The sequence below is a fragment of the Scyliorhinus torazame genome, chromosome 1 (assembly GCF_047496885.1).
Source record: "Scyliorhinus torazame isolate Kashiwa2021f chromosome 1, sScyTor2.1, whole genome shotgun sequence".
NCBI classification, from domain to species: domain Eukaryota; kingdom Metazoa; phylum Chordata; class Chondrichthyes; order Carcharhiniformes; family Scyliorhinidae; genus Scyliorhinus; species Scyliorhinus torazame.
The window spans coordinates 269,631,208-269,652,665 of record NC_092707.1 but is presented as its reverse complement, the minus strand read 5'-3'; the positions used below and the strand labels follow the sequence as shown (position 1 = coordinate 269,652,665).

The 21,458-nt window shown below is 48.9% G+C and overlaps 1 protein-coding gene across 1 annotated transcript in view; it reads left to right on the top strand.

Annotated features, from left to right (window-relative positions):
- trmt6 (tRNA methyltransferase 6 non-catalytic subunit) overlaps positions 1-12,828 on the top strand; it is a 42,816-nt gene extending 29,988 nt beyond the window's left edge. Inside the window, exons 7-11 of the mRNA XM_072504515.1 lie at positions 259-281; positions 374-459; positions 3,759-3,861; positions 3,951-4,037; positions 12,003-12,828. Of these exons, the coding sequence (XP_072360616.1) occupies positions 259-281; positions 374-459; positions 3,759-3,861; positions 3,951-4,037; positions 12,003-12,176 (473 nt within the window). The 3' untranslated portion in view covers positions 12,177-12,828. The remainder of the gene's footprint in view (positions 1-258; positions 282-373; positions 460-3,758; positions 3,862-3,950; positions 4,038-12,002) is intronic.
- The last annotated feature ends 8,630 nt before the right edge of the window (positions 12,829-21,458 follow it).

Here is a 21,458-nt window from a genome sequence, read left to right as displayed (position 1 = left end):
ACACCCTCTCCTCAATTTGTGGGCTTGCTTGCTTCATCCACTACTGGCAAAGTTTATTTTAAAAAATACACCAAATTTGCTTCTTTCGAATCGTACCCTCGTTTAAAATGGGATCCGATACCTTCCACTTTATTCTGGCTGGATTGTTTCTGTGCAACAGCACCTTTTAAAATGCCTCCTGCAGGAATATAATTTCCTTTTAAAATTCGCAAAATTAAAGCAACTCTTGAGCTGTCGCCAAACATTTTTATTTAACAGTTCTCTTGTGCAGTAGAGTCCAGGTTTCTAACCTCAGTTTATGCTTGTTCTTGTACAAATTTTAGTCTTGCAAAGTCAAACTGGGCTCCATCTTTGGTGACATGTTTCTTGACAGGTTGAAGAGAGGAAGAGTAAGCAAGAAGATCGGATGAAGAAATTACAGGCGGCTGCTGCTGTGCTGCAAGGGAGAAATGCAGATGGGTGAGCTTATGTAACAAACCAATGAACTCCACTATTCTGTTGCAGATCTTTGATTGACAACTATAATAGTTTAGGTGCACCTTGATCTTTACAAATGTGTGCACCATTTGTGATCCATATTTATCCCAAATGAACTAAGACTTGTAGAAATTGTAACATTAGAACAAATCATTCAGCCCAACCAGTCCAAATTAATGTTTACCCTCCACATAAGCAGTAGTGCTAATCCCATGTCTCTTTCTCGTATCCCTTTATCTTCCTTTCCTTCAACTTCTTACCTCACCGATTCTTAAACTTTCTGCTTTAATTACTGTCTTTAATGCTTTCTACAGCCTAGAACCATGGGCGAAATTCTCCGGAAACGGCGCGATGTCCGCCGACTGGCGCCCAAAACGGCGCAAATCAGACGGGCATCGCGCCGGCCCAAAGGTGCGGAATGCTCCGCATCTTTGGGGGGCCGAGCCCCAACCTTGAGGGGCTAGGTCGGCGCCGGACAAATTTCCGCCCCCGCCAGCTGGCGGAAAAGGCCTTTGGTGCCCCCGCCAGCTGGCGCGGAAATGACATCTCCGGGCGGCGCATGCGTGGGAGCGTCAGCGGCCCGCGGACAGCTTCCCACGCATGCGCAGTGGAGGGGAGTCTCTTCTGCCTCCGCCATGGTGGAGTCCGTGGCGGAGGCGGAAGGGAAAGAGTGCCCCCACGGCACAGGCCCGCGCCCGCGGATCAGTGGGCCCCGATAGCGGGCCAGGCTACAGTGGGGGCACCCTCTGGGGCCAAATCGCCCCGCGCCGCCCCCCCCCCCCCCCCCCCCCCCATCCGGGCCAGAGAATCGCGGGGGGGTGGGGGCCGCCAACCGACGCGGCGCGATTCCCCGCCCCCGCCGAATCTCGGGTGCCGGAGACTTCGGCAACCGGCGGGGGGCGGGATTCACGCCAGCCCCCGGCGATTCTCCGACCCGGCGGGGGGTCGGAGAATCTCGCCCCTTGTCTTTAATTAAAAATATGAATGTTTCCCCTGATTGTCTCTTCTAAATCTCTTAGAACATATACAGTAAGTTAAATTTATCAACTGTGTCCCATCCCATCATAATCAAATCACCTCTGCTATCTGAAAAAAAACTTTACTCTTCAAATTGTTCCTCATTTTATATTTTCTCATATCAGGCAACAACCTAGTAAATCTGCACACATTCATTTATTCATTTTACGGTCTGCTTCTGATCGTTTATGAACCCGAGCCCACAACTCTTTGTTTATTTGCAACACTCAACATTTCCCCCATTCATTATATGTTTTGTTTTAAAGTAGCATTTCTCACTGACTAGCTTTGCCTTTAAATTTCATCTACCCATTCTACCATTGTATCAATGGCTCTCATTGTTTACTATCTGCCTCCCATTTAATACCTCCTGCAAAGTTGAACACTACTCCTAGCCCTGTATCCAAATCATTGATGTGCACCTTGAACAGCTGCTTTACGACTCACTTCCAAGCTTGAGAAATTGTCCTTGTACTGTTTCCCTGGTTTCACATTTCTGGCAAGTTTGAACTTATTTCCTCTAACCTTCCCTGTTGTCATCCCATAATATTCTCCCGATAATCGCCTATGCAGTAGTACCTGAAGGTGCACTACATTTGTTGCATTTTATTGTATCTCCTGAATTATTTCTTTTTATAAAACGGTTTTACCTGAATTATTTAATCTTAAGTAAAGCGCAGTTTTGCAGATCCATTCATTTTAAAAAGGTATCTGCAAACGTGTATCAGTTATAAGAAAATTACATCTGAGAGATATATTAATGCCGTCTGAACAGTTCTATATATTCAACATCCTATTCACTTTGGTTTACGCAACTTCTCAATGTTTAACTTTCCCTCTTAGAAATGTAGTCTCATCTACTCCAAACTCAACTATTCCAATGCTCTCCTGGTCAGCTTCTACCCTCCATAAATTTAAGCTAACTCAAAATACTACCCTTATCCTAACTTGCACCAAGTCACATTCATCCATCATTCCTTGCTTTTACTGATCTGTGTTATCTTCTGATCCTTAACCATCTCCATTTTAAAATTCACACTCATTTGCTCAAATCCATCCACGGCCACTTCCCTCCTGATCTTCTCCAGCCCTCTGAGAAATCTGCATTTCTCCTTGGGTGTCTTGGCCATCCCCCACTTCCTAAACTTCTCCATTTTCTTTAAGCCCCACCTTTTGACCAAACATTTAGTCACCTGCTCTAGTGAGCTGAATTTTCCTGGCAATGACATGGCAGGCTTGGAGGCAAGGATTCCGGGAAAATATCTGCCCCAAATAGCTTTCCCAAGGGTGGGCAGCAGCAAAGAGGATGGCAGTCAATTTACATGAATAAGATGCCAATTAGGAGCAATATTATCAGCCCACCAGCAGAGCAGCAGTTCACCATGTGCAGAGGCTGCTAATATATTTGAGGTACCCACCCTGTGGTAGCTCAGGAAGGTGTCGGAGCCAAAGGCCCAATCCTCAAAAGTAGGGGTCTTCAGACAGGAACAGCTGCCACTCTAGTCCCAAAAAGCCAACTAAGGATTTTCCAACTGATCTGAGGGGCCTACTGCTTTCCCTCCTCTAGTTAGTATATTTAATTTGACCTCTCTTAAGGCACCTCCCATCTTGCACTGCTTCAGCAGTACCTACTTTCTCTTCGAGGGTGGGGGTATGCTACAGCCGAGGTCTGAATTGACCACATCGGAAGTGCCCTGCTATGTGCCCCTCGCCCTGAGATCCACTGTCTTTAATAGGATAGCAGTCCAGGGGGCAGCAACTTGGTGGCCGCCTTTGGGAATATCGCTGTGCTGGCTTCATTGCCAGAAAATGCTGGTACGAAATTCCCATTTGGTCCTGACGTCGCTGTCCAAATGCCTGCAGAAAAATCTGCTCCAATGTCGTCTCCTATGGTTCAGTCTGAATTTGGTCTGATTGTACACCTGTTAAATGCACTCGGATGAAAGAGAAAATGCTGGAAAAGCCCAGCAGGTCTGGCAGCATCTATAGGGAGAGAAAAGAGCTAACATTTCAAGTCCAATGACTCTGTCAAAGCTAACAGGCAGAGAAAGTGGGAAATATATGATGCCCTAGGATGTTTTACTATGTTAAATGCACCTTCAAATCCGTTTTGCTGTTAATGGTTCATCTGTGTAAATATACTGCCATAGTTCTGTCTAGTCATTTTATACTAAATAATGGATGATTCTAGTAGTTAGCATATCTCAATTAAATGAAAATTCACATTACATTTCGGTGAAAAGCTTTTTATTTATTTATTATAGGTTAATTATAGCAAGTCGCCTTTATCCTAGCCCCTTGCTACTTTGTCTTCTGGAGTTTGTGGCACCATCTAGACCGTTTGTCATCTACTGCCAATACAAGGAGGTAAAACAGGGTATTTGGCAGATGTTTGTTTAGTTGAGTGTTTGGGGCCACAGTTCAGTTCATTTGTCTTGTTTACTTTCTCCATGTAGCCTTTGCTCGTGTGCTATTCAAATCTACGAGAAAGGGGCGGAGTTGTTAACCTGAGGCTGTCCGAAACATGGCTGAGGGGCTATCAGGTAAACCTCAACTAAATTCTGGGTAGGTGTCTCCTGTCCTAAAGTGGAATTTCAGAAACAGGCACCCCTGACCTTCTGACAACAATGGATTTATGAAAAGGAATTAATGTTTTGAGTTTTTTAAGGATGTTGCCAGCAGAAATGGTAAAGGGAATCAGTAGATGTGGTGCATTTGGATTTTCCAAAATGTCCCACGCAGGATGTTGGGAAACATAATAAGAGCACACAGGGGGTAATATACTGCATGGATTGACAATTGGTTAACGACAGAAAGCAGCAAACAGACAAATAAACAGGTCTTCTCATGTTGGATGATTGTGACTATTGAGGTAAAGCAAGAATCAGTACCTGGAACCCTAGCTGTTCATATTCTATCAATGAATTGTCTGTGGGGATCAAATGTACTATTTTCAAGTTTGTAGATGACACCAAAATTAGGTGGAAACATGTTGCAAGCATAATGCAAAGTGGCTTCAAGGAAATTTGGAAAGGCAAAGTGAGTAGGCGGCAAAGTGAGTGGGCAACGACATGACCAATGGATTATAATGTGAAAAGTGTGAGGTTATACACTTCAGTAGGAGGAACTGAGGTGCACAGCGTCTCTTAAATGGTGAGAGATTGGGAAGTGTTGACGTCCAAAAAGACATGGGTGTCTTTGTTCATAGTTCACTGCAGTCCAATATGCAGGCGCCAAAAGCAATGAAGAGAGAAATGGTATATTGGGCTTTATCCCAAGAGGATTTGAGTACAGGAGTAAAGATGTCTTGCTTGAATTGTGTACAATATTTGTTCGGCTACACCTCAAATTGTACACTCTTTTGGTCCCTTTGGGTGACACAGTGGGTAGCACTGTTGCTTCACAGCTCCAGGGTCCCAGGTTGGATCACTGTCTGTGCGGAGTCTGCACGTTCCCCCTGTATCTGCTGGGTTTCTTCCGGGTACTCTGGTTTCCACCCACAAGTCCCGAAAGACATGCTGTTAGGTAATTTGGACATTTCTGAATACTCCCTCAGTGTACCCGAACAGGCGCCTGAATGTGGCGACTAGGGGCTTTTCACAGTAACTACATTGCAGTGTTAATGTAAGCCTACTTGTGACAATAAAGATTATTACCTAAGGAAGAATATATTTGCCACAGAGAGAGTGCAGCAGAGGTTCCTGAAACTGGAATTGCAGAACTGTCCTGTGAGGAAAGATTGAGGAGACTAGGCCTGTATTTTCTGGAATTTAGAAGAATGAGAGGTGATCTCATTGAAATTTTACTTGAGCTCAACAAAGTAGATGCTTCCCTTGAGGGGTGGTTGTAGTCTTCAAGACCCAGGGGACACATAATATGAGGCAAGCCATTTAAAATATAGATGAGATGGAATTTCTTCACTCAGAGGGTGGTAGACCTTTGGACTATGGAAATTCAGTCATTCAAGTATGTTCAAAACTGAAATCGCTAGATTTCTAAATACCAACGACATCAAGGGGTCTGGGGTCAGCATGGTAAAATGGCATTGAGGTAGACAATCAAAGCAGTCTCCAGGGGCTGAATGGCCTACTCCTCCCCTGTTTCTGAGAAATTAGTACTATCATTAAACCAAGCTGGCGTACATGGTCTACAAAGTCAGCATGTTGCGATCGACTTCCGGGTGCGGCGATGACCAGCTAAGTCGCACGTTTCGGCACCTCCCGTTGAAACGGACTTTTGGGCTCTTATTAGGAGCCCCAACGGCAATTTTTAACGGCCAAAATCATTGTGCGGTGAAATAGGAGGGAATCCCCCCGGATAAATATGGATAAAGGAGAGGATAGCGGCCGGATTGCAGTGGATCCAGTGGAGCAGCGGCAAGGAAGGGAAGCTCGAAGCAAGATGGCGTTGGAAGGTGGCTGTTTGGTATGGGGCCCGGAGCAACAAGAGTTCCTGCGGCGCTGTGTGGAAGAGCTGAAGAAGGAGGTGTTGGCCCTGATGCTACAGGCGATTGAAGGGCTAAAGGAGGCGCAGAGGACCCAGGAGTTGGAGCTTCGGGTCGTGAAGGCAAAGGCTGCGGAGAATGAGGATGAAATACAGGGCCTGGTGGTAAGGACAGAGACACACGAGGCACAGCACAAAAGGTGTGTGGAGAAGTTGGAAGCCTTGGAGAATAACTCGAGGAGGAAGAATTTAAGAGTCTTGGGTCTTCCTGAAGGCTCAGAGGGGGCAGACGTCGGGGCATATGTGAGCACGATGCTTCACTCGCTAATGGGATCGGAGGCCCCGACGGGCCCTTTGGAGGTGGAGGGAGCTTATCGAGTTCTGGCGCGAAGACCAAAGGCAGGAGAAATACCTCGAGCCATAGTGGTGAGGTTTCACCGCTACAATGACAGAGAGATGGTCCTAAGATGGGCGAAGAAAACTCGGAGCTGCAGGTGGGAGAATGCGGTGATCCGCGTGTACCAGGACTGGAGTGCGGAGGTGGCGAGAAGGAGGGCAAGTTTCAACCGGGCCAAGGCGGTGCTCCACAAAAAGAAGGTTAAATTTGGAATGTTGCAGCCGGCGAGACTGTGGGTCACACACCAAGGGAAGCACCACTACTTTGAGACGGCAGAAGAGGCGTGGACATTCATTGTGGACGAGAAGCTGGAATAGTCTGGCGAGAGAAAAAGCTTCTGTAATAAAGTGGTGGGGTGATTATGTGGGACGAGGAAGGGGGGGGGAGATATTTTTTCAATTTTGTAACTTTTTTCTTTTCCCCTCGTGGGGGGGGTGGGGGGAAGAGTATGGGGAACTGTGGGTGCCGGTGGGAAGGAAAGGGGAAGGAGAAGGGAACTGCGCCATCAGGGGCGGGGCCGAGTGGGAAACGCGGGCTTTGCTCCCGCGCTATGGTAATTGTGGCGGGAACGTGGACGCAGGAAGGAGGGGGCCTCGCACAATGAGGGGCCGAGGACAAACGGGGGAAGCTGAGGTCAGCCAGAGTTTGCTGACTTCTGGGAGCAACATGGGGGGTGCAACTACGCTAGAAAGGGATCGAGCGGTGGGGGGAGGGGGGGAGTTAACTGGGTTGCTGCTGCTAAGGGGAAGGGGGAGCTGTTATGGGGCGGGGTGGTCGGGACGGGAGAGCACCGTCGGTGGGATATACGGGTACGTGGGAACCGGGTGAGGAGCTGGGTTAGAAAAGAGGATGGCTAGTCGACATGGGGGGGGGGGGGGGGTAAAGAGCCCCCCAACCCGGTTGATCACGTGGAATGTGAGAGGGCTGAATGGGCCGATTAAAAGGGCACGGGTACTCGCACACCTAAAGAACTTAAAGGCAGATGTGGTCATGTTGCAGGAGACGCACCTGAAACTGGCATATCAGGTCAGACTACGTAAAGGATGGGTGGGGCAGGTGTTCCATTCGGGCTTAGATGCGAAGAATAGGGGGGTGGCTATTCTAGTGGGGAAACGGGTACTGTTTGAGGCAAAGACCATAGTGGCGGACAGTGAGGGTAGATACGTGATGGTGAGTGGCAGATTGCAAGGGGAGGTGGTGGTTCTGGTGGACGTATGGAGAGAAGGCGAGCCGGTTACTGGCCCAACAACTGAGGAAGAGGGGAGCGGCGAGGGAGATAGGTGGGATGAGGGATGAGGAAGGTGAGATGGAACGGGGAGCGGAGAGGGTGAACGGGGTGTTTAAGGCATTCTACGAGAGGCTGTATAAGGCTCAGCCCCCGGGAGGGAATGATGCATTTCCTAGATCGGCTGGAATTCCCGAAGGTGGAGGAGCAGGAGAGGGCGGGACTGGGAGCACGGATTGAGGTGGAGGAGGTGGTAAAGGGGATTGGGAGCATGCAAGCGGGGAAGGCCCCGGGACCGGATGGGTTCCCGGTGGAATTTTATAGGAAATACATGGACCTGCTGGCCCCGCTTTTGACGAGAACCTTTAATGAGGCCAGGGAAAGGGGGAAGTTGCCCCCGACTATGTCGGAGGCGACGATATCGTTACTCTTAAAGAAGGAAAAAGACCCGCTGCAGTGCGGGTCTTACAGGCCTATTTCCCTCCTGAACGTGGATGCTAAGCTCCTGGCCAAGGTGATGGCGACAAGGATAGAGGATTGTGTCCCGGGGGTGGTTCACGAGGATCAAACCGGGTTCGTTAAGGGGAGACAGCTGAACACTAATATACGGAGGCTGCTAGGGGTGATGATGATGCCCCCGCCGGAGGGGGAGGCGGAGATAGTGGTGGCGATGGATGCTGAGAAAGCGTTTGACAGAGTGGAGTGGGACTACCTATGGGAAGTGTTGAAGAGATTTGGTTTTGGAGAGGGGTTTATTGGATGGGCACAGCTGCTATATAGGGCCCCGGTGGCAAGTGTGATCATGAACAGGCAGAGGTCCGACTACTTCCGTCTTTATAGAGGGACAAGACAGGGGTGTCCCCTGTCTCCGTTACTGTTTGCATTGGCCATAGCACTGAGGGGCTCTAGGAAGTGGAGGGGAGTACTCAGGGGAGGAGAAGAACACCGGGTGTCATTGTATGCAGATGATCTATTGCTGTATGTTGCGGACCCAGTGGAGGGGATGCCTGAGATAATGTGGACACTCAGGGAGTTTGGGGAATTTTCGGGGTACAAATTGAATATGGGGAAGAGTGAGTTGTTTGTGGTGCATCTGGGGGAGCAGAGCAGGGGAATAGATGATTTACCGCTGAGGAGGGTAACAAGAGATTTCCGGTACTTCGGGATCCAGATAGCCAGGAACTGGGGAACCCTACATAGGCTTAATTTAACACGATTGGTGGAACAGATGGAGAAGGATTTTAGGAGATGGGACATGGTGTCCCTGTCACTGGTGGGCAGGGTGCAGGCGGTCAAAATGGTAGTCCTCCCGAGATTTCTTTTTGTGTTCCAGTGCCTCCTGGTGATGGTTACGAGGGCTTTTTTCAAAAAAATTGAGAAGAGTGTTATGAGCTTTGTGGGGGCTGGGAAGACCCCGAGAGTGAGGAGGGGTTTTTTGCAGCGTAGCAGGGATAGGGGGGGACTGGCACTGCTGAGCTTAAGTGATTATTATTGGGCTGCCAATATCTCAGTGGTGTGTAAGTGGATGGGAGAAGGGGAGGGAGCGGCGTGGAAGAGACTGGAAATGGCGTCCTGTAAAGGAACCAGCCTACAAGCATTGGCGACGGTGCCGTTGCCGTTCTCCCCGAAGAAATACACAAGTCCAGTGGTGGTGGCAACGCTGAAAATTTGGGGGCAGTGGAGACGGCATAAGGGAATGACGGGTGCCTCGGTGCGGTCCCCGATAAGGAATAATCATAGGTTTGTCCCGGGGAGAATAGATGGGGGATTTAGAACATGGCAGAGAGCAGGGATTGTGTAACTGAGGGATCTGTTCCTAGACGGGACGTTTGCGAGTCTGGGAGCGCTGATGGAAAAATACGGGTTGCCCCAGGGGAATACATTTTGGAATATGCAATTGAGGGCTTTTCGGGGTAGAGGATAGGTGCGGGAGATGCGCGAGAAGCCCAGCGAACCACACCCACATGTTTTGGTCATGCTCGGCACTGCATGGGTTCTGGGTGGGGGTGGCAAAGGTGCTTTCGAAGGTGGTGGGGGTCCGGGTCGAGCCAAGCTGGGGGATGGCTATATTTGGGGTTGCAGAAGAGCCGGGAGTGCAGGAGGCGAGAGAGGCTGATGTTTTGGCCTTTGCGTCCCTAGTAGCCCGGCGAAGGATATTGTTAATGTGGAAGGAACCTAAACCCCCGGGTGTGGAGGCCTGGATAAACGACATGGCAGGGTTTATAAAACTGGAACGGATAAAGTTCGCACTAAGAGGTTCGGCTCAAGGTTTCACCAGGCGGTGGCAACCGTTCATTGACTATCTCGCAGAACGATAAAGGAACTGGGAAAGTAGCAGCAGCAACCCAGGGGGGGAGGGGGGGGTTCGGGTGGGTCCTCGGGTGTTTTTGTATGGATATTTTTACTTGGATATGTATATTGGCTTGTTTGACTTTATTAATTGGGCAGCACGGTAGCCTTGTGGATAGCACAATTGCTTCACAGCTCCAGGGTCCCAGGTTCGGTTCCGGCTTGAATCACTGTCTGTGCGGAGTCTGCACATTCTCAAACAAACAAAGAACAAAGAAATGTACAGCACAGGAACAGGCCCTTCGACCCTCCAAGCCCGTGCCGACCATACTGCCCGACTAAACTACAATCTTCTACACTTCCTGGGTCCGTATCCTTCTATTCCCATCCTATTCATATATTTGTCAAGATGCCCCTTAAATGTCCCTATCGTCCCTGCTTCCACTACCTCCTCCGGTAGCGAGTTCCAGGTACCCACTACCCTCTGCGTAAAAAACTTGCCTCGTACATCTACTCTAAACCTTGCCCCTCTCACCTTAAAGCTATGCCCCCTAGTAATTGACCCCTCTACCCTGGGGAAAAGCCTCTGACTATCCACTCTGTCTATGCCCCTCATAATTTTGTAATCCCCGTGTGTGCGTGGGTTTCCTCCGGGTGCTCCGGTTTCCTCCCACAGTCCAAAGATGTGCAGGTTAGGTGGATTGGCCATGATAAATTGCCCTTAGTGTTGGGTGGGGTTACTGGGTTATGGGGATAGGGTGGCGGTGTTGACCTTGGGTAGGGTGCTCTTTCCAAGAGCCGGTGCAGACTCGATGGGTCAAATGGCCTCCTTCTGCACTGTAAATTCTATGATAATCTATTATTTGGGAGAGTTAATATTTTGTTATGGCAGTTGCCATTTAGTTTATATATTATTTATTTATTTGTTAAAAACGATCACTATTATTTATATTGTTTTATTGTTGTAAAAGGGAAAAAAAATTTGTACTGTTTTGTTTGGCCGAAAAAAAATTGAATAAAATATATATTTTTTAAAAAGTCAGCATGTTGCATACAATGCACTTTAAAAAAAATTACATGGGCTGGATACTGCGAGCCTCCACACCAAAATCTCATTCGGCGCGAGGGCAGAGAATGGAAGTTTACCCGAAAATGGGGACCGGCACCGCTGAAGCGATTCTCCGGTACCCAGAGAATCGCTTGGGAGTCGCTCGTGCGCGGTAGGGGGCCATTGACCGAGGTTCGTCTCTTTTCTCCCCCCCCCCCCCCGCGCGATTCTCCACGCAAAACTAGCCGAGTTCCCGACCGACGGCGTGGTTCTAACCACATAGCGGCCGTCGGGAACCTCGGGAGGCGGCCCCATTTTTGGCGATTACAGCCCCATGTCTCTGAACCAAGCATATCAATTTATACAAGATTCTCTTCAATATTCCCAAATCATTTTCATTTAGACAGATTGGCAAATGTTCGACGTTTTTGTTTTTGTACCTTGTGTAACTGATATTCCTTTTGCCAATCTTTTTTTTTTTTAATTTAGAGTATCCAATTAATTTTTTCCAATTAAGGGGCAATTTAGCGTGGCCAATCCACCTACCCTGCACATCTTTGGGTTCTGGGGGCGAAACCCACGCAAACACGGGGAGAATGTGCAAACTCCACATGGACAGTGACCCAGGACTTTGGACCACTGCGCCGTGAGGCAGCAGCACTAACCACTGCGCCACCGTGCTGCCCTCCTTTTGCCAACTTAATCTGACCCTTCAGCCCTCATTAATTACATATGTTGTATGTGGCCCATCAGTCTTGCTATATTAAGTTTGCAGTCCAGCAGACCAGATTTGTGTATCTGCTAAATCAGACTGCAAGGATGATTTTGCTGAAAGAGATTTACATGACAGTAATTTTTGTAATTTTAACATTGGAATTTAACTGGTTTTAAATGAGAAAAAAAGATTGAATGGACCATAGTACAGGAAACCAGCAAATATATCAGCAAATTTTGCACAATGTATTAAATTTAGGTCGATGAGCCCCAAGTTGTATTTTTTTAAAGATTGTTCTGAAACAGTCCAAGCAAACACCGTTACCAATGCTTTGAATAGTTTCCAAAGAGAAGTCTCCACTGTGTAAAATTTATTTTTCCAAATGTTTTAGGTGTTACCAAACCGGACTCATCCCAAGTTGACAATGAGTGGAGGTGGTGGTTATGTCCTGACCGGTATTACTGTTGCTATGAACAAAGCAAAATCTATTGCCAACAACTCTAAACCGCAGAGGTTGGAAGAACCTGCAGCCAAAAGACAGAAGGTTGAAGAATCCAAAAGTTAGCTTTCCTCCAGGTCCTGTTGCTAATCTTGAAACTGCTTGACATTGGAGCCCATTGTAAAGCTTAAGCTGCAAGTTTTTACAAACTGCTATACATTTATTTTGATATAATATGGTATATGTGCCATTTGGAATTTTCTGCTATGATGTGGGGCAATGGCAAAAGTGAGTTTTGCACGTGGGACGATGGTGCTCTCAATGCAGAGAAAAGTATTTCGATGTACAATATTTCTTTACTTTTTGCAGGGGTGAGGGAAATAAAGCGAGTGAAATTAAGTATTTTTGGAAAACATGTGCATGCTGCAGTTTAATGCAAAAAGAGGTGGGTTAAGAGATCTTGTTAGTTCCAGGCAGTCTCAACCTGTTCAAGAGTCTCTAACTTGACAAAATGAAGGTCTTAATTAGTCAGGAATTATATGACCACCTGTGAAATATATTGCCTTTTTTTTTTACATAATTTCATTCGTTGTATCAAGTTATGGAAACTAACTTCATGCACTGAAGTATTTTTCTTAATGGATTTAACTATTTTAAATTGATCTTATTTATAATTTGTATAATTGTGTTTTCATTACCAATTTAGCTGTATTGAAAGTGTCACATCACTGGAATCAACTATGAAAAGTTGTTACCTGAAATAAATCCATTTAATCAAGCTGATTTTCTTGTCTTTTCAAACTGTTAAATGATCCAACACATATAAAAGCTTCTCAAGTGTCCTGCCTTTAACAACTGCATGTTTGAAATATTTCATCGCTGTCAAAAACTCAGCTAATTACAAAACTAATTTGTTCTTTAACTCTATAGCATTTTTTGAATTTTCAGATTGTACATTCTCTACAGAGTGTGAAAAAAGTGAACTGTTATAAAAGGTGCACTCATTGAAGACCTGCTTATGATTGCAAAGACTGTATATGCCCTTGAAGAATAAATGGATTAAGGGTTATGGCGTTCGGGCCGGAAAGTGGAGCTGAGTCCGCAAAAGATCAGCCATGATCTCATTGAATGGCGGAGAAGGCACGAGGGGCCAGATGGCCTACTCCTGCTCCTAGATCTTATGTTCTTATGAAGAGTGAGTTCCCAGAGCGGCTTGGATATTTTAAGAATACTGTATTCTTCAATTCAAACTGCATTCACTTTCTTAAATTTGCTGTGGGGAAATGTAATCAGAACACTTGTGATTTTTATTCCATAATATAAAATGTCAGGAATAGAAGGAAGACAGTCATCCCTTTTGAAACCTGTTCCTCCTGTAAGCCAACCCACTCAAGTCAAACATGCAACCATATTTTGAATGTTCCGAACATTTTTGACTCTTCCACCTCATTCGATATAACATTCCAAATGTTTTATCACCATCGATTCCTACTATTCCGGCCTAAGGTAATACTGAGTTCATCTGATCTTTATGTATTGTACAGCATCAGTTCTTCCTGATCACTTGCCCCACACCCCCAATCTACTCTTCTCTCTAGAATGTACTGTGCTTCTTTAATCTTTCCTTCTATTTCACTCCCATTACATTTTTATTGCTTCCTCGTTAATGCATGTTTTGTCCCTTTTTGAATTGTGATTAAAATTGTATTTGGTAGTCTTTTCTGCATCTTTCTCCAGCATGCAGCAGTCTCCCCGTCCTTTGAAAGCTCCCCGGGACTTTTTGGCCTGGGCAGTGCATTCTGCAGATTCAGCATTTGCTTTTGTCGACTACACTGTGCTTTCTATGTATGTGATTCCAGTTTTAAGAAATATGAAAAATTGTTCATATTACCTGTGCTGTACTTTGGGTTCATTTTCATCCTTTTTATCTTTCACCAACGTCAAGAACCCTTGCTTAGAACTGGGGATTGTCCACATTCGTGTGTGAGGAGGTGTGAGCTGACTAGCACGCAAGGTCACCTTCCCCAGAGGATAGCATTGCGCCATGCGTGGCAGCTAAACTACTTGGGTGCATTGTGTTAACGGGACTCATAATGCAGAGGCCCAGGTTAATGCTCTGGAGACATGGGTTCAAGTCTCACTATCGCGGATGGTGGAATTTAAATTCAATTAACAAAATCTGGAATTGAAAGCTAATCTCAGTAATCATGACAATTAATCGTCGATTGTTATAAAATCACATCTGGTTCACTGCTGCTCTTTAGGAAAGGAAAAAACTGTCCTTACCCAGTCAGGCTTACATGTGACCAGACCCACAGCTATGTGGTTGAATCTTAACTGCTCTGTGAAATGGCCCAGTAAGTCACTTAATTCAAGGGTGATTAGCAATAGCAATACTGGTCTTGCCAGTGATGCACACATCCCATGAAAGAAGTTTTAAAATACTGGTGAGATGGGACTGCACTACAATGTAAAACTAACAACCACCTCATGTACCGGATAGCTGTTATATACTGTGGTATTCCATCATTACTGTTTGCCATCTTCCAGTTCCTGTATTGCATCTCATACATCCGCAGGATTAGCAATAAAGATGTCACATATAATCAAAATCATGTCAGCTGCGTTGACCAATGCACGTTGCCTTTTTCATGCCTTTATGGTCAGCACTGTACCCAAGTGTCAGCTAAGAATAAGCATAATGATTGCTCTTGATGGTAAAGTTCTTGCTGGAGATGACAAAGCTCTGCCTTGTTGATATGGAGCCTGCTGAGGCAGCTCTCTTATACAATGGACAAGTAGAGGATAAGGGTTGTCAAATAGCCTGGGGGGCGGCCAATATTCCAGCTTTTATTGTTCTACCCTGAAATCGGAAGCAGTTTCAATGAGCAAAATGGCTGCCAAAACTGTCTCCAAAATTAATATTTTCACAATTTTGGTAATATAGGAACTGAGAACAGTACTTTTAAGGAACTGTAAACAATACCAATAAAATTGTCTTAAGAATTCTTTTGTCCAGTCAAGATGGACATGCCTATTGGAAAAATTGACACAAGCCTGGGAAATTGGGCATTCATTTGGTTAAGCTTTGCATTAAATAGGGGCCTTAATCAACTGTGTGCATAAAAATACAAATGCAGGACTTCCGGGTGCGGCTATGCAGAGCTAGGTCGCATATTCGGCAGCTCCTGCTTGGAACGGACTTTTGGGCTCTTTTACAGGGCCCCCACGGCATTTGTTTGACATTTCCCGGTGTGGGAAGAAGACTGCAGCATTTCCCTGACGGTGTCCCCCAGGAATGTTGTGTCTTTAGGCTGCCAGACCCGGCAGAAACAGTGAAGGATTTGGCTTGATCTGCAGCAATAGACAGAGGCCTCTTCCAGCATGCAGGCGGGGGAAGGGCAAGCTTAAAGCTGCAATCTGACTTTCCATCAAAGGTGAATTCTAGCAGCAGAGGGAACAACTGTGAAAGGATCTACCAAGGCCATTGAAGAGGCGAGGACGAGGCTTCTGGTGGCGGCCATGGAGGAGTAGGTCGCGCATTCGGCAGCTCCCGTCTGGAACCGACTCAGACCTTTTTCAGGAGTTACCATAGACTTTTTGGGGCAGACTGGTGAAGCAAGCACTGCCAACTTCTATGAAACGGACCAGAAGTGTAACGGCCAAAGGAGCGGCACTGGAGCAACGGGAGAAGCGAGGGAAAGAAAACAAAATGGCGGCGGCCAGGGACAAAGGGGAGCTGCAGGAGTTCATCAAGCGCTGCTTCGAGGAGCAACACGCGGAGATGCGCAAAGAGATGTTGGCGCCTATGCTTTCGGCAATTGAAGGACTTGGGATCACGCAGAAGGCCCACGAAGCTAAGATCCAGGAGGTACAGAAAAGAGTCAGTCAGAACGAGGATGAGCTCGTGGGCCTGGCGGTGAGAGTGGAGCAGAACGAGGCGCTACACAAGAGGTGGGCGGGAAGACTCGAAGACCTGGAGAACAGGTCGAGGAGAGAATCTGCGAATCCTGGGTCTTCCTGAGGGAGTGGAGGGGGCTGATGCCGGGGCATACGCGAGCACGATGCTCAAGACGATGATGGGCACGAAGGCCCCTTCGAGGCCACTGGAGTTGGACAGGGCACATCGGGTGCTGGCGAAGAAGCCCCAGGCAAATGAGCCGCCAAGGGCGATGGTGGTGAGGTTCCACCGGTTCATGGACAGAGAGTGGGTCCTGAGATGGGCCAAGAAGGAGCGGAGCAGTAAGTGGGACAATGCAGAGATCCGAATATACCCGGACTGGAGCACGGAGGTTGAAAAGCGGAGAGCGGGTTTCAATCGGGCCAAAGCGGCGTTGTACCGGAAAGAAGTGAAATTCGGAATGCTGCAGCCAGCGCGACTGTGGGTCACATACAAGGGCCAACACTATTCGAAACGCCTGAAGAGGCGTGGACATTTGTACAAACCGAAAAGTTGGACTCTGACTGAGGGTTTGTGAGGGTGGGGGGGATGATTTGGGGTTTGATGTGTGATGGTTGTTGTACATAGGGGGTCAATCACGAGCAGGAAATGTTACATGGGCTGGGGGAGAGAGACAAGGCCGCGACAGGAGCTGCGCCAGAGGGGCCGGAGAGGGCTTTGGAAAGGCGGGAGGGGAACGAAGGAAAGCAGATGGATTGGGAGACCCCCACGCGGGGAGGCCAATGGGACGGCGGGGGAAGCCAGGGTCAGCAGGCGCCAGCTGACGTACGGGAGTGACATGGGGGGGAGCAAAAAAGCTAGACGGGTCTAGCCGGGGGGGCGGGGAGGAAGGGTTGCTGCTGCACTGGCTGAAAGAGAATGGGAAACAGAAGAGGTGGTCGGGACAGGGGTCCCCCCTCTGGGGACTGGAGGGTGAGGGAGGCGTGGACACGGGACTGGCCCAGAAAAGGAGATGGCTAGTCGGCGGGGCGTGGGGGGGGGGGGTGAGAGCCCCTACAATCCGGCTGATAACGTGGAATGTGAGGGGCCTGAATGGGCCGGTGAAGAGGGCTCGAGTGTTCGCGCACTGAAAGGGACTGAAGGTGGACGTGGCCAAGCTCCAAGAGACACACCTGAAGGTGACGGACCAGGTCAGGCTAAGAAAGGGATGGGTAGGACTGGTATTCCACTCGGGACTGGACGCGAAGAATAGAGGGGTTGCAATATTGGTGGGAAAGCGGGTGTCATTTGAGGCCAAGACTATTGTAGCGGACAATGGAGGGCGATATGTAATGGTGAGCGGTAGGCTGCAAGGGATGTGGGTGGTGTTGGTAAACGTATACGCCCCGACCTGGGATGATGCAGGATTCATGAAGCGCATGTTGGGGCGCATTCCGGACCTGGAGATAGGAGGCCTGATAATGGGAGGGGACTTCAATCCAGTGTTGGATCCAGCACTGGACCGCTCCAAATCAAGGACTGGAAATAGGCCGGCGGCGGCCAAGGTACTTAGGGGGTTTATGGATCAGATGGGGGGAGTGGACCCATGGCGATTTGCAAGGCTGCAGGCCAGGGAATTTTCTTTCTTCTCCCATGTACACAAAACCTACTCCTGGATAGATTTCTTTGTTCTGGGTAGGGCGCTCAACCCAAGGGTGATGGGGATGGAGTATTCGGCTATAGCCGTTTCGGACCATGCCCCGCACTGGGTGGAACTGGAGCTGGGAGAGGAGAGGGGCCAACGCCCGTTGTGGCGGCTGGATGTGGGACTGCTGGCGGACGAGGTGGTGTGTGTGAAGGTGAGGGGGTGTATCGAAAGGTACTTGGAGGCCAACGACAACGGGGAGGTGGGGGTGGTATGGAAGGCGGTGATCAGGGGAGAGCTAATTTCCATTAGGGCTCATAGGGTGAAGACAGAGGGTATGGAAAGGGAGAGGTTAGTGGGGGAGATTTTGAGAGTGGACAGGAGATACGCAGAGGCCCCGGAGGAAAGATTACTTGGGGAAAGACGACGGCTCCAGACGGAGTTTGACCTGTTGACCACAGGGAAGGCGGAGGCACAGTGGAGGAAAGTGCAGGGGGTGACGTACGAGTATGGGGAAAAGGCTAGTCGGATGCTGGCACACCAGCTCCGTAAGGATGGCAGCGAGGGAAAAAGGGGGAGTCAAAGATGTAAGGGGAGCCACGGTTCAGAGTGCGACGAAAATAAACGAGGTATTCAAGGCCTTTTATGAAGAGCTGTACAGATCCCAGCCCCCAGCGGGGGAAGAGGGGATGAGATGATTCCTAGATCAGCTGAGATTCCCGAGGGTGGAGGAGCAAGAGGTGGCTGGTTTGAGGGCACCAATTGGGTTGGAGGAGCTGAGCAAGGGTTTGGGGAGCATGCAGGCGGGGAAGGCCCCAGGACCGGACGGATTCCCGGTGGAGTTCTACAGGAAGTACGCAGACCTGTTGGCCCCGCTACTGGTGAGGACCTTTAATGAGGCAAGAGAGGAGGGGACCCTGCCCCCGACAATGTCGGATGCGACAATTTATTTGATCCTAAAGCGGGACAAGGACCCACTGCAATGTGGATCGTACAGGCCGATCTCGCTCCTCAATGTGGATACAAAGTTGCTGGCAAAAGTGCTGGCCACGAGGATCGAGGACAGTGTCCCGGAGGTAATCCACGAGGACCAGACGGGATTTGTAAAGGGCAGGCAACTAAACACCAATGTGCGGCAGCTCTTAAACGTGATAATGATGCCATCGGAGGAGGGAGAGGCGGAGATAGTGGCAGCTATGGACGCGGAGAAGGCCTTTGACCGAGTAGAGTGGGAGTACCTCTGGGAGGTGCTGCATAGATTTGGGTTCGGGGTAGGGTTTATCAATTGGGTTAAGCTCCTTTACAGAGCCCCGATGGTGAGTGTAGTGACGAACCGGCGGAAGTCGGAGTACTTTCGACTACCGAGGGACGAGGCAGGGGTGCCCCCTGTCCCCCCTGTTCGCATTGGCGATCGAACCATTGGCCATGTCATTGAGGGAGTCTAATAAATGGAGGGGGGTGGTCCGAGGGGGAGAAGAGCATCAGGTGTCGCTATATGCGGATGACCTGTTGCTGTACGTGGCGGATCCAATGGAGGGGATGGTGGAGGTCATGCAGACTCTAAGGGAGTTTGGCGAGTTTTCGGGCTATAAGCTCAATGTCGGGAAGAGTGAGCTCTTTGTATTACAGGTGGGGGACCAAGAAAGAGGGATAGGGGACCTACCGTTGCGGAGGGGAGCTTTCGGTATCTGGGGATCCAGATAGCCATAAGTTGGGGGACCCTACATAAACTGAATCTGACGAGGTTGGTGGAGCAAATGGAGGAGGGTTTCAAAAGATGGGACATGTTACCGCTCTCGCTGGCGGGTAGAGTGCAGTCGGTCAAAATGGTGGTCCTTCCGAGGTTTCTGTTTGTGTTTCAGTGCCTTCCCATCGTGATCACTAAGGCCTTTTTTAAGAGAGTAGGCAGGAGTATTATGGGGTTTGTGTGGGCGAATAAGACCCCGAGTGTCAGGAGAGGGTTCCTGGAACGTAGTAGGGACCGAGGAGGGTTGGCGCTGCCAAACCTGGGGAGCTACTACTGGGCAGCAAATGTGGCGATGATCCGCAAGTGGGTTATGGAGGGAGAGGGGGCGGTATGGAAGAGGATGGAGATGGCGTCCTGTAAAGGAACGAGCCTGGGGGCGTTGGTGACGGCACCGCTGCCGCTCTCGCCGACGAAGTATACCACGAGCCCAGTGGTGGCGGCAACGCTAAGGATCTGGGGCCAGTGGAGACGGCACCGGGGTGCAATGGGAACATTGGTGTGGTCCCCGATCAGGGGTAACCACCGGTTTGTCCCGGGGAAGATGGACGGGGGATTCCAGAGCTGGCATCGGGCAGGGATTGGAAGAATGGGGGACCTGTTCATCGACGGGACGTTTGCGAGCCTAGGGGCACTGGAGGAGAGGTTTGAGTTACCCCCGGGAAATGCCTTTAGATATATGCAGGTGAGGGCTTTTGTGAGGCGACAGGTGAGGGAATTCCCGTTGCTCCCGGCACAAGAAGTTCAAGATAGGGTGATCTCGGGTGTATGGGTCGGGGAGGGCAAGGTGTCGGAAATACACCAGGAGTTGAAAGAAGAGGGGGAAGCGCTGGTAGAAGAGTTGAAGGGTAAATGGGAGGAGGAGCTGGGGGAGGATATCGAGGAAGGTCTGTGGGCTGATGCCCTAGGTAGGGTTAATTCCTCCTCCTCGTGTGCCAGGCTCAGCCTGATACAATTTAAGGTGGTCCACAGAGCGCATTTGACGGGGGCGAGGTTGAGTAGGTTCTTTGGGGTAGAGGACAGATGTGGAAGGTGCTCAGGGAGCCCGGCGAACCATGTCCATATGTTTTGGTCATGCCCGCCACTGGAGGGGTTCTGGAGAGGAGTGGCGGGAGCAATATCTCAGGTGGTGAAAGTCCGGGTCAAGCCAAGCTGGGGGCTAGCAATATTTGGAGTAGTGGACGAACCGGGAGTGCAGGAGGCGAAAGAGGCCGGCATTCTGGCCTTTGCGTCCCTAGTAGCCTGGCGAACGATCTTGCTAATGTGGAAGGAGGCGAAGCCCCCCAGCCTGGAGGCCTGGATAAATGATATGGCTGGGTTCATAAAGTTGGAGAGGATTAAGTTTGCCTTGAGAGGGTCTGCGCAGTGGTTCTACAGGCGGTGGCAACCGTTCCTAGACTATCTCGTGGAGCGTTAGAGGAAGGTCTGTCAGCAGCAGCAGCAACCTTGGGGTGGGGGGTGGAGGGGACGTCCTGGGAGGTGGGGGGGAAAGGGGGGACTGCCTGGGAGGGTGGATGAGCAAGAGATAACATGAAGGGTTGGGGAAACTGGCACGTACGGGTGAGGACCAGTGTACAAAGCTATGTAAATATATCATTTTGCCATGTATATATCTTGCTTTGCGCGATTTCTCATTTTTTTTTGTTACGGGGGGGGCGGTGGGGGGGTTATTGTTTGTAAGGGAGAAAAATTATGTTAAAAAACTTTAATAAATATATATTTTTTTAAAATACAAATGCAACTGCAGCTCACCGGTAGAAGAGCAAGAAAATGAAACCCTGAAATAAATTGGTGATGGTTATTCATTCCTAATTCTGATCCGTCCGGCCAGTTGTCTGCATGCTGTCCATCACACAGATAAGCAACTCTGTTGCATCAAAGTACTGTAATTGTGTAACACAGGAATGCTTGATAACTACGGTTTTAAACAAAGAAAATCCATCTTTCAAATGAGATGTTAAATTGAGGTGCTGTCTTTCCCTATCCCGTGAATTTAAAAGATCCCCTTATGCTGCTTTGAAGGGAAGGAGGGAAAACCCCACATGAACACTGTCATGGCCACTTTATTTCTCAATCCACATCACTAAACTTAATGTTAAAGCAAATTACTGCGGTTGCTGGAATCTGAAACAAAAACAG